Source organism: Oryza glaberrima, chromosome 2 (genome assembly GCF_000147395.1).
Source record: "Oryza glaberrima chromosome 2, OglaRS2, whole genome shotgun sequence".
Taxonomy (NCBI): domain Eukaryota; kingdom Viridiplantae; phylum Streptophyta; class Magnoliopsida; order Poales; family Poaceae; genus Oryza; species Oryza glaberrima.
In genome coordinates, this window is record NC_068327.1 from 33,904,839 (window position 1) to 33,917,076 (window position 12,238).

The 12,238-nt window shown below is 42.0% G+C and overlaps 2 protein-coding genes across 3 annotated transcripts; one reads left to right on the forward strand and one right to left on the reverse strand.

Moving 5' to 3' along the window:
- Positions 1 to 307: 307 nt before the first annotated feature.
- LOC127763962 (NAC domain-containing protein 53-like) lies at positions 308 to 4,378 on the forward strand. Its single transcript, XM_052288768.1, has 5 exons — positions 308 to 1,054; positions 1,630 to 1,863; positions 2,508 to 3,185; positions 3,318 to 3,426; positions 3,585 to 4,378. Exons 1-5 carry the CDS (start codon positions 578 to 580, stop codon positions 4,001 to 4,003), a joined length of 1,917 nt encoding a protein of 638 aa, XP_052144728.1. The 5' UTR covers positions 308 to 577; the 3' UTR covers positions 4,004 to 4,378.
- Positions 4,379 to 4,511: 133 nt separating this feature from the next.
- On the reverse strand, positions 4,512 to 10,716 carry LOC127763961 (phosphatidylinositol 4-phosphate 5-kinase 9). Of its 2 annotated transcripts, none has more exons than XM_052288766.1 (9): positions 10,399 to 10,716; positions 7,993 to 9,301; positions 7,338 to 7,505; positions 6,931 to 7,096; positions 6,666 to 6,776; positions 6,399 to 6,586; positions 5,814 to 5,971; positions 5,564 to 5,729; positions 4,512 to 5,393 (listed from the first exon to the last, which is right to left on the reverse strand). In XM_052288766.1, the coding sequence occupies exons 2-9, from the start codon at positions 9,240 to 9,242 to the stop codon at positions 5,126 to 5,128; spliced, it is 2,475 nt and encodes an 824-aa protein (XP_052144726.1). In that variant the 5' UTR covers positions 9,243 to 9,301; positions 10,399 to 10,716; the 3' UTR covers positions 4,512 to 5,125. The 2 variants fall into 2 exon arrangements, with proteins under 2 accessions (XP_052144726.1, XP_052144727.1); XM_052288767.1 differs by lacking the exon at positions 10,399 to 10,716 and adding an exon at positions 10,247 to 10,353.
- Positions 10,717 to 12,238: the final 1,522 nt, after the last annotated feature.

Here is a 12,238-nt window from a genome sequence, read left to right on the forward strand (position 1 = left end):
AAAAGTATATTTAATAATGAATCAAATGATATGAAAAGAATAAATAATCACTTAAATTTTTTAATAAGACGAATGGTCAAACACGTACTTAAAAAATCAACGGTGCCAAATATTTTGAAACGGAGGGAGTACATCTCAAAAATCTCTGAATAAAATTTATCCGTAGTAGTATATCCTTCCATATATAAACGTAAATTATTAAATAAAAAGGTATATTCGTAAAAAGTTTTCGGACAGACGAGAGGGCAGGAGTCTTCTAGAAGACGGCTACCGAGGAGTATGATATTTCCTCTATTATTATTTTCTTTCTCATCACGCGGCTGCCTCCGTATCGCGACTTTTATCCTCTCCTCCCCAACTAACTCGGCGTTCGCCATCTCGTCTCGACTTCCTCCTCAAAACCCTAATTCCATCCACCGCTCGATCCAATCTACCCTCTCTCTCGATTCTCAATTCTCAATTCTCCCTGCAAAATTCCCAATCCTCCGTGCAGAATTAGAATTATGCGGGATTGATCCCCTCCCACGGGATCTCCAATATCATATCCATCCAGAAATTGAAATTCCCCTCGCCGCCGATGAGCCAATCGCCGCCGGACTCCTCCTCCGCGGCGGCGGTGCCCCTGGCGCCGGGGTTCCGCTTCCACCCCACCGACGAGGAGCTCGTCTCCTACTACCTCCGCCGCCGCATCCTCGGCCGCCGCCTCCGGATCGACGCCATCGCCGAGGTAGACCTCTACCGCCTCGAGCCGTGGGACCTCCCCTCCCTCTCCCGCATCCGGAGCCGCGACGCGCAGTGGTACTTCTTCGCCCGCCTCGACCGCAAGGTCACCGGCGCCGGGGCCGGCGGCCGCGGCGGCCCCGGGAACAGGACCAACCGCGCCACGCCGCGCGGCTACTGGAAGACCACCGGGAAGGACCGCGATGTCCACCACCGCGGCAAGCTCGTCGGGATGAAGAAGACGCTCGTCTTCCACTCCGGTAGGGCGCCCAAGGGCCAGAGGACCAACTGGGTCATGCACGAGTACCGCCTCCTCGACGCCGACGGCACCCAGGTACCTGTGAAATCATTTGATCCATCTCAAATTTCGCAGGATCTACCGTACCACGAGATCACGAGATTAGCAGTAGCACCAAAAAAATTCTGTTCTTTTTTAGCTTGTCTCCTGCTAGGCTTGTGTGAGCGGTAGGTGGGAACTGGTCCTATTCTACTTTCAACACTCGTTACTTGCTGCTGCTTAGATATGTTATCTAGTGCGACCCTGTCCCGGGCCTAGAATGGTTACAACATTCTCATGTTTGTTCACTTGATACCTATATATGGTAGGTGAAAACCTTTCCTTACAACATCAATGACTTGCTTTGAGAAAAACCAATATGAGCATGAGCTTATCTTTTGTCAATAAAAGAAGAAAAAAGTGCAAGATGCACTGGTAGAAGTGATAGAGCACGTCTGGAAATGTATGAAGCAAGGGGGCTTTTAACTGGGCTATTGAAGCATTGGAAATCTTATCCTCACTCTGAATTGAGGAGTCTGAATTGCGGAGGACCAATGGTTTTTAACCTGTATAGAATATTGATGTAGCATCCTTTTCTGATAGCTGATGTTAGTTTCCTGTTGAGTGCACAGGATCTGCATGTGGTGTGTAGAATCTTCCAGAAAAATGGATCTGGGCCACAAAATGGTGCACAGTACGGTGCGCCATACTTGGAGGAAGATTGGGAAGAGGAGGATGATGCAATTGAGAACATGCCTGCCAGTGGCGCTTTCGCTGAAATGGCTGCAGTCACAGATACTGCAGATGAGGAGTCGACTGAGGAAGATGGGAATTTCTCCCTTAAAACTAATGATGAGCCTTTACAAGTAAGTACTTCCTCCGTCCCATAATATAAGGGATTTTGAGTTTTTGCTTGCAACGTTTGACCACTCGTCTTATTCAAAATTTTTTGAAATTATTAATTATTTTATTTGTGACTTACTTTATTATCTACAGTACCACAACTTTTCGTTTTTTATATTTGCAAAAAAATTTGAATAAGACGAGTGGTCAAACGTTGCAAGCAAAAACTGAAAATCCCTTATATTGTGGGACGGAGGGAGTAGTGCCCATTTTCTTTTGTATTTTCCAAGATGTTAGTTATTAAAAACTGAAATTGTACTGTCAATACTCAACACCTATAATGAAAACTAGAGGATGCCAGGAATCCATGGAATTACCTTTAACTGAAAACATTCTATGTGACTATATCAATTAATACAGGATAATGATAGCTGAAACAACTAAGTAGACTATGCATTAGCCATCATGGTTGAAGAGTTCCTTTCTTTAATTAAGGTTTTGCATGTTTCTATTCCCTGTTACTGTTCTGACAAAATTTTAAAATAGAATAATTCTTGCTGGATTTTATCTCTTCATATTTTTTTCCTCGATAATATATTTATTGCTCCTCCTATCAAGTGCTCTGTGATGTGTAACACACCTTCATGTACTTCAATTACCACTACAGACCCAAGAATACCAGCCAGAGATAACTCCTGTGAGAGCTCAAGGTTCAAATGAGGAGACCAATGGCGGTGGTTACAGTTGTGATGTTTTTTCTCTGGACGAGATTTTGCAGGAACCTGAAAATGTCTGCAAAAATGAAGAGCAGAATGCCATTGATGACAAGTTCACTATCGGAGAGTTATCTGGATACCCAAGGCAAGATGATGGCTATGTAGGCGAGAATGGTCCTGTGAATTGGATTGACCCTTCAAATGGTGATAATACAAACTGGCCTTTGAGAGCATATAGTACTCAGAACCATGTCAATGGAACACTTAGCGCTGATGGTTTCTTTGACACGGTGAATGGTACCAACTCATATTCAGGACAGCAGCAAGTTTGTCCTTCAGATAACCAGAACCTGTATTTGCAAGATGATGGCTTGACTTCTTCTCATCAAGTGGGCGATAACATGCCATTTTATGACGCATCATCTAATCACAAATGGGTAGATGGAAAGGATGATTATTTGAATTTGAATGACCTCCTCTACCCGCCAGCAGAAAATCAACCCCTGTTTGATGCTGGGGATGACCTGATGGCTTACTTCGATGCCACGGAGGATGATTTCAAGTTTGATATTATGGGCACAGAAGATTCTAATTCTCAACTTCCAGACATGTCGAACTTTGTCCAAAAGGTATGCTTCGGTGCACGCATGTCACATAACTATGCTATAGTTCTCTTACATCTAGTTAGAAGGACACTTCCTGATCACTATCCTTCTTTGACTTCTTTCTGGTTATCAACTGTTGTATTATTTTCTCTGCAGGATGATAACAACAATAAGTTTACATTAGATGGGATCTCTAATACCGCTTTGTATGGTGCTTCTTCATCTGGATCCCATGGCAATATGTATCCAGACACTGCAGTACCAGGTATGGCTTTATCACTATATGCTTATTAGTAACTATTTTCATCTACTAAAGTTTGCCCATTGCTTTGGGGGTACATACAAGCATCTTTTATGAAATGTGACCGTACTTGCATCTAAGTCTCTCTTCTTTAAAAATCCCATGGAACTACTTTGGTCCAGATATGCCGATGGATGACACTGTTGACAAAAGTTTCGGAAAGCGCCTTGCCAGCATGCTGGGTTCAATTCCAGCTCCACCCGCAATGGCTTCAGAGTTCCCGCCGAGCACAGGAAAATCTGTTGTCCCACTTAGTGCTGTCAACCCGAGTAGCTCTATCCGTGTCACTGCAGGCATTATCCAACTCGGTGGTATCACTTTTACTGGTAGCACCGAGCGCCTGCAGAAGAATGGAGATTTCAATTTGCTCCTCTCTTTCACTGTCGAGGGCGACGTCTCAACCAAATCCATTGGTTTCGAACCGGATACGCAGATGAGCACCACGCCAATGGTGTTGCGCAGCGGCATGTATCTTTTCTTCGTATCGGCGATGATTCTCATGTTGAGCTACAAAGTTGGGCTGTGTATCTACAGCAGGTAAGTTATAGTAGTTTTTGTTGCCCCAGGCTGTTTATTAAATTGAAGGAGTCATACAGAGTCCACTCGACGTAGAGGGAACTGCCTGCGATTTGGACAGTTTGGTTCTTTACATTGTTATAGTTGGTATACCGTGCTGACAGTTGAAAGATACATAGCAATAAACTCTGGAATTGGAGAAACTAGAGTTACACGAATTTGGTGCTGAAACTTTTGTTGGTGGCATGTACTGTATAATTTACTCTATTTATTTATTTCACCCAATTCTGGGAGGCTGTAAGCGTTCCCCGATCGATGTAAGCTGATCTGAAACCTGAATACGCGCTCTTCATTTTTCATACCCAAAGGGCCGAGAGGCACAGTTTGCAGTTACTGTTGATCAATTTTCGGATGGAAGGAATTTTGCGTTGGTGTGATTATGTGCTTGTTTGTGTTGTTGTCAGAAATAAACCATGACCTTGTGCGTGCTTCATAGTTCAACGTGTTGCGCTTTGGAGATTGGCAATTGCATATGAGAATAGACGCGCTGCATGACGTACATATATGTAAGAAACGCATAGCATGATGTACACATTGGCTATATTACGTGCCAATGTTCGTTTATCTTCATCGAAAAAAAAATATTATCACAAAAATGTGAAAAATCTTTCATACAACATTAAGACCAGGGTGGCAATTCACTGTAATCCTATACAACTAACAGTATACTCTGGAATGGAAAATATATTTCTGGCACATATGAGTGCACTGCGCTTTTGCTTCTGATTTGTTGTGTTGTGCCCAAACAAGAGAGGCTCACAAGCACATGGCACCGACGGTAGTACATTGCCCTAGACATGTGCGGTTGTGCCTTCCTTCCATCAAGAGAAAGACGTCAAATTCTCTCCCATCTCCAGTTCTCCATGACCGCCTTTCGCACATTTCAGTTTCAGCACCTTCAGAACTAAAGAATAAATTCGCGTGCTTCCCCTGCCATCCCGCAGTGCCATATCGTTTCAAGGAGGATGCTGCTCGGCAAAAAATTAGTACCTGCTGCTGAGGCACTATGAATGAAGTTCATGTCATAACACAAGGCAGGAGAATCAATCCGCGGACGAAATAATCGCAATGGCTGCTGGCTGGGGCACTATGAATTTTCTGGAAAGACGGTCTTGATGAACTTGAGGAAACGCTCCGAGTAGAACTGGGGGTCCACGGCGGAGATGGAGATGGAGTCGTACTGCATGGACTTGACGGCATGCTCTATCTTCTTTGACATGTTGTACTCCTGCAATATGTCTATGATACCCAGGTAAAGGACCACGTCGTACACCTCCCGAAACGATTTGCTTTCCTCTTCTTTAGGGTTCTGCTCTGCCCTTGCAGGCATGTTAACCCCTAGCTGGATCTGCAGCCTGTCAAGTGTCAACACAAAAAAGGAGTAAGACACCTGATTGGTAACCCTCCTACTTTGGGATGAAGTGCAACATGAGGAAACTTTTCCTTGTAATGGAATGCTTGGGGTGCAAGCAACTCAGAGCCATGGCTGTAAAGAGGGTTTCTTACAAGGAAAGAAGATATTCACCTGGCTGTTCCAGGAAGTAGTAGATCTACTTCCGCAAATCCAGCAGCTGTTGATCGTAAACGGCTACCTCTTATGTGAGGGCCAACAACCACACTGTTTTCATCACCACCTCTTTGAACCAACACTAGACCTTCCGGGTAGTTGAAAGCATCGTCCTCCTGAGCATCTGCAATTGTCGATTATAAACATCAGCTCCTCAACTGTATTAACAAAATATATTATGTACCAGCTGGAAAAAGTGTCCACTTACCTTCTTCTGAAAGAACAGTTAATCTATCTGCTGCCATGCTTCGATGATAAGATGCACGCGTCCGAAGGTGCTGGGGAGCTCTATAGTGCACACCAAGCAATAAGCTGTAATCCATTATCCGTTGGGTCCTTAGAAATTCACTGTCAGTTTCAATCTGCCTGAAGAGAATAATAATAATTGTCAACCACTGTTGAAAGGTTGCGTGATTGCTCTTTGTGAAGGAAAACATATGCAAGAAAATGGAACCACAGCAGCAACACTGTACATGTGCGAAAATTGGTACTTTTTTTGGTGGACACCAGATCAGTGCCAAAACCAGATAATTTTATGGCAACACATTGCAGAACTTGGCATGTACTTGACATTGTTTTAAATGGAAATGGGTCATTACATCCATGAATCCTCTATCATACATGTGCTATCTATTTAGTGACATCCTTCAACTAGTTAAATTTTGTATTTAGAGGATATACAAGTTGAACAACAATTTAGAACAAAAAGATATGTTGATTTGGCAGCAAGTATAATGCAGTTACACAACAAACCATATCTTAGAATGATAATTGCATGAGAAAATATGCTCACTTAAGTAAAGCCTCACGCCAGGAAGGTTCAAGATAAAATGAATAGTTAAGATCCAAATCCTTCAGAGTTGTGTTCTCATCAATTTCGATTTTGTCAGTAGAACGGCCTAAGGATGAACCTTTCAAATCAAATCTCCGATGAATCCTCAATTCCGTGCAAAACATGTTACCCATTACAACAAAGCGAAACTGCAATTTGCAAGTGTTAAGGATTGTCACTGCGCAAGAAATGGGATTGGAGCTAAAGAAGTGTAGATAAATCCGTTACCTTTTGACCACTAGAAGGCTTCACCCTGTGGAGGCCAAAAAACTTAGTTATGAGGGTGTTCTCATAAGTACGGACATGATGGTAATATTTTGGAAGCATTCGTAAAAGAACCTGCAAGGATCATATAGAGTCATGAAATGTTTTTAACTTCCGCTTGCTAAGTAGGTGGTGTTACTTATAATGTATAATTTATCGAAGAATCTACCATTAAAGAATTTTCTAGCACGCTTATATGATCTCTGAAAATTTAAGCATAAAACAGAACCTGGACTTCAGATTTCCGAAGAGTCTTGATCATGAATCGATCATCTTGTGATAGGAAAAAGACACTTCCACTCTTTCCTGGAGAAGATAACTCCCTAAGTGCAGAATTTCCACATATAGAGATCATATAATCTGCAGCATCAATCTTGAACATCTCCCTCAAATTTCTACAAAAAATAAAACAAGAACAATGGCCATTTTAGGTGTGTGACAGAAAGAAGAGAACTATAAGCTAGAAATAAGAATAAAAAGAAAAGAAAAAAGGTACATAGCTACGTTAAGATTAAGTGATGATAACTACGTTAGGTGAGTATGCCAATTCTAAAGATCATGTAAATCTGCAGAATAAGTGTATGGGCATATCTTAGAGATGTACATTGGGATGAAAGCTAAATAAGTGCAATGAACCTGAAAACCATGGGACAATAGTCCTTCCATTTGAAGTCTTCTGCAGGATGTGAAGGGGTAAGTCGTGATCCTTCTTTGGGGAAGGTCATCCAGAAACTTGCTCGTGGACCAAAATCTGAAGCACGGACTTCACGTTTCTGAATGGGCGTAATCTTTCCTACCGTGTACCTAAACACAATAATGCATTGATCATTATAGGATATAATTATTACTGATGTATCACCATCATATTGTCCTACTAACTAGGAAAACTCTCATTTTAACTTAATAGATGATGCAATATTTTGCACGAAAGTTCTTAAGAGCAATAAAAAGTGCTGCTAGAAATACTCCCTGCTTAGGCCAGGTGCTGTATCTTAGAATCCAAAAAAACTACTACCAGCTAGCTAATAAAAAACCTTGCATTCTAACTTTTCAAAAGGTAAATGTTACCGTGGACACTATTACGCAGCACAAGCATTAGACAACTAGAGGGACCTGAAATAGTTCTGTTATAGTTTAGGATATGTTGTCAAGAGAACTAGAGAAGACTATCTATAAATGAAAACGATCAACAGAAGAGAGTAGGTCAGGACAGTATTAGCGGGACCAAAGAAATTAACGAACAGATGTCATTCAAATCTTGCAACTACGATGCCGAACTCAGAGGGGTTACCTGATTCCAAGCTGTAGACTGAGCATAAGATCATAGCTTCTGTGACCCTTAATTATTGTCTCTCCCGGCTTTTTTGTCTCCCTAACAATTTTCTTCTGGCGCCGTTTTGCCTTCTTGGACGAATCCGAAAAACTCCTGTCAAGTACTACCTCGCTGATTAGAACACCTTGCATATATTCCCGTTCCAGCATAGGCAGATCAGAATCATTAATGCTTTCAGATCTTTCTAGGCCAGAGCTTCCAGTTGCGTCATGGCCAATGAATTTTTCAATGGCCACCTCAAGGCTCCACCGTCTTTCCAAGGATACATTTTTCGAATGAGGTTGCTCACTTGAGTTCCTTCTAGATGAAGGACCTGAAGATTCCCGAGTTAAGCCAACCTTCATGTTCCCCATGTCAACCGAAGAAGAGTGAAGGATGCGTGAGCCATGATTCTGCCTTCTAATGTCAGGCAGCACACCTCGGTTTCTTAGATTATTGATGTAGAGCTCATCATTAACAGGAACTCTGCAACCTTTTGGATAGAATGTGCCTTTCCCATCCTTCAGTCCCTTGGTCCAAGTACCAACATAATACCCACACTCATTCCATGTATAGATTCCATACCCGTGCATCATGCCATCTAACCAGTTTCCTTCATATGAATCCCCATTTTTCCAAGTAAGAGTTCCCTTCCCAGACATCTTGCCATTCTTCATATTGCCAACGTAAGTGTTTCCATTTGCCCACGTATACTTGCCATGGCCTTCTATTTCTCCCTGAATCCAAGAACCGTCAAACATGTCTCCATTAGGGTACGTCTGGCATCCAAGTCCATGCTTACGATTCAATTTCCACCTTCCCTTGTAGACGATGTTGTCAGACCCGGTATATGTGCCTTCACCATAAATGTAGCCACCAGAGTACTCACCCTCGTAGGTGGCTCCAGATGGCCACATTGTCTTTCCTTGCCCATGCCTCATCCCTCTCCTCCACTCACCATCGTAAGTGCAACCATCTGACCAGACATACCTCCCTGAACCCTCTGGTGTGTTCCCCAATAATGTGCCGAAATAAATATCCCCGTTGGAGAGCCTGATCTCTCCAACTCTGAAGCCAGGGTTTGTTCCAGAAGCATGAGAATCTTGGCCATTTGCTAAACTGGACAGTACCTCCTTTTCGATATTGCAACTAGCGTCTCGGAACAGCTCTACTCTTTGAGAACGGGAGATCCCTTCTAACTCATTTGGAAGGACTGCAGGGGCTGTCATGCATAAACCCACTAGGAGGACTAACCCACAGTCGCGAGGAAGATACTCCTAAGCACAGCCTGTAAAGAAAAGTTCACGAGACACATCAGTAATGTAACCTGTGGAAACGTATCCAAGTGAGGATAAACTGCGTTACAACTTATCCTATTGCAATATTCATAGAAAGAAACCCTTCACAAAGAAATTGATTGTGCAGCTTTAACTAGAAAATGAGAGACTGTCAAGATCAGGTGTACAAAAAAATTAGATGAAATTTATATTCCTTGAAACTACAAACCTAACTAATCGGAGATGAAAATCGTAGTAGTACACGTCCTGTAATCGTATCATGACTATTATTGTCCAGATCATTCTGTTGATCGTCACATCGTTTTGTGAAGGCAAAACAGTAAGGACAACGGTAATCAACAGCAGCACTAACTAGTAGTAGCAGATGGTAAGACCCCACCCACGGTCGTTTCCTCAATTGTTTGCTGTAGGAATGTAATCAATCGGGCATGAAAACTTTAGCAACAAATTTGGGGGCCCCAAATGACGTGAGCGGCAGTTGGGCTCATACGCACAGCAAATGGAGGAGTCATCCAATATCCATCACAGTGGCATTCGGAGCTTGCAGTGAGTTGATAACCAGGACAAAAGTAGTAGGCAGCAGGACAGGAGGTGTGTGATCCAATCGTGCGTAGTCAGTAAAAACTGAAGGTTAGTCCCCTCGAGACAAATCCTTGGGAGTGGAGAGATATTGTATCTAGTAAATCAAAACAGAAGAGGGTATTGTTCGAAATTCAGAAGGGAATTACGGCTCGGAATGAATCTAATCCTAACCCAGCCTAAATCTAAACATATACACGCAGCAAACGATCGTCCACACAAAAAAATATATAGTAGAGGAACAAAAATGAGGAAAAAAAAACGCGTCAACGTGCAACTGATTTAGGAGTAGGGGAAAAACGATGGAAACGTGTAGAGTAGAGTGAGGGGGATCCGTAAGCGGGGGTTGGACTCACTCGCTTTGGGTGATGGGTATCATCATCGATCAAATCAACCAATGGATGAATCATGAGAAGGCAAATTCGATAGAGCACAACACAGACAGAAGTCAGTGAGGGATTCAATTCAAACTGCAGCAGGAGGAGGAGGCGTGGTTGGTGGTACGTACCCAGGGGGAGAGGAGGAGGCGATTGCGAGACGAACTCGACGACGGCGACGACGAGGCGGAGCAGCAGCAGCGAATCGAATGGCGATCTGGAGGGAATCCCTCCGGTGGATGCGGTTGTGATTTGGTTGGTTGGTTGGAGCGGAAGCCTCGCCGTCGCCGTCGCCGTCGTCCTCCTCCGGCCGGCGTGCGTCGCCGACGAGAGGCCCCTCTCTGCTGCTGCTTCGTCTCGTGTGGTGGTGTATGCGGCGCTAGATCTTTTACTACTACTAGTACTAGTAGTGACCTGCCTGCCCCCTGCCCGCGACGCCGCTCGATCACTTGACTTATTAACAACAACAAAACCAATCAACTTATACTAACAAACTTGAGTAGTATTAGTACTAGTACGGAGTATATTACCTTTTCTTTTTTATCTTTCCTTTTTGCGATTCCTATAGTATTCTTCTTTTCCGTTGATGACGATGGTCGATACGAACTAATTTCTCTCTCTCTCTCTCTGCCTTTCTTTTTTTTTTCAAAATGCCCTTCTTTTCTCTTAATAACAAGTTTAATATTATACCTAACTAGACTTTAAATCATATATATTCAATTTAATAGCCGGTTCATACAATATAAACATATACTACATAATTTATAACTGGTTCAACCTATCATACATACATCTATCTTAGAGTCCGTATTGCAGCTGGCTACAAATCTATGGCCCGTTGTTTTTCTCTCTCCTATTTTATCTTCTCAAAATATGTTTATACCTGGCTTATAATCTGCTATTGTACTTGCTACGGAAAACAAAGTGCGTGATTATAGTGAGATTAATTAAGTATTAGCTAAAAACTTAAAAAATAGATTAATATGACTTTTTAAAGTAACTTTCATATATAAAACTTTTATAAAAAATACACCGTTTAGCAGTTTGAAAAACGTGCCGCGAAAAATAAAGGAAGTGAGTTGGAAAGAGGGGAAAAGAACATAGCTTGATGGTTTTCACTGTCTCTAGTCCCGATCTACCGTCTCCGTCTAAAATATAAGAATCGAGAACTATATGTAATACATTTTTTAAGTATGTTCAGATAGTAAATATATTTTACTAGAAAATATCCGTAGTATACTTGTGGCGGTTAATCAACGTATCTGTCTGCACAAGTTAATTACATCCTTCCTTTTAATTCTCTCCATTTTAATTGACACGCACTGCCATCGCTTCAGTTGAGGTCAACGTACTCGGCACAAATCACAGGTCAAACCTTTAATTAATTACCCTCTCTTACGTGCACCAATCATGTCCTCCGCATCATTATCGATCTATTAGCACGCAACACACCACAGTACTCGTAGTAGTAGTGCTTCATCATTAGGTTAATTTATTTACTCCTGCATCGTTAGATTAGATCTCGGGTGAAGTACGTTATTAAGTAGTACTAATTACTTATCTGCGGATCGATTAGATTACAGCTATCTAGTGCTGGTCCAGTGATCCAGTCTCGATTGCGAGCAACATGAACGCATTAATTCCAAAATCCACACTTACATCCATCTTGCATGTAAATATACAACCGCAACTTGCACAACAGAAGCAATAACCTTAAGATCTACTATACGTACTATACCTCTGTTTTCAAATATACTTCAAACGTGTGTTTACATTTACAACTTTACAACTGATTATTCTTTTATATGGTAGAGAGTGTGCGCGTGTTTTATACGAGCATCTGCGTTTATAATTTGTTTCAAAAAATTAACAACATCATATACTACTTTTTTTTAAGTATATGATGTTATTGACATTTTAATAAATATTTGATCATTCATATTATTTATTTTTTATACATAAATAAATTTT

Bases quoted from the DNA above. Each gene is read 5' to 3' on its own strand.
- LOC127763962 (XM_052288768.1), top strand. From the start codon at position 578: ATGAGCCAATCGCCGCCGGACTCCTCCTCCGCGGCGGCGGTGCCCCTG. The intron at 1,055-1,629 runs GTACCTGTGAAA...TTGAGTGCACAG, and splicing joins TCGACGCCGACGGCACCCAG to GATCTGCATGTGGTGTGTAG. The intron at 3,427-3,584 runs GTATGGCTTTAT...ACTTTGGTCCAG, and splicing joins TCCAGACACTGCAGTACCAG to ATATGCCGATGGATGACACT.
- LOC127763961 (XM_052288766.1), bottom strand. From the start codon at position 9,242: ATGACAGCCCCTGCAGTCCTTCCAAATGAGTTAGAAGGGATCTCCCGT. The intron at 7,506-7,992 runs GTAACCCCTCTG...TATTGTGTTTAG, and splicing joins AGTCTACAGCTTGGAATCAG to GTACACGGTAGGAAAGATTA. The intron at 5,394-5,563 runs GTGAATATCTTC...GACACTTGACAG, and splicing joins CTACTTCCTGGAACAGCCAG to GCTGCAGATCCAGCTAGGGG.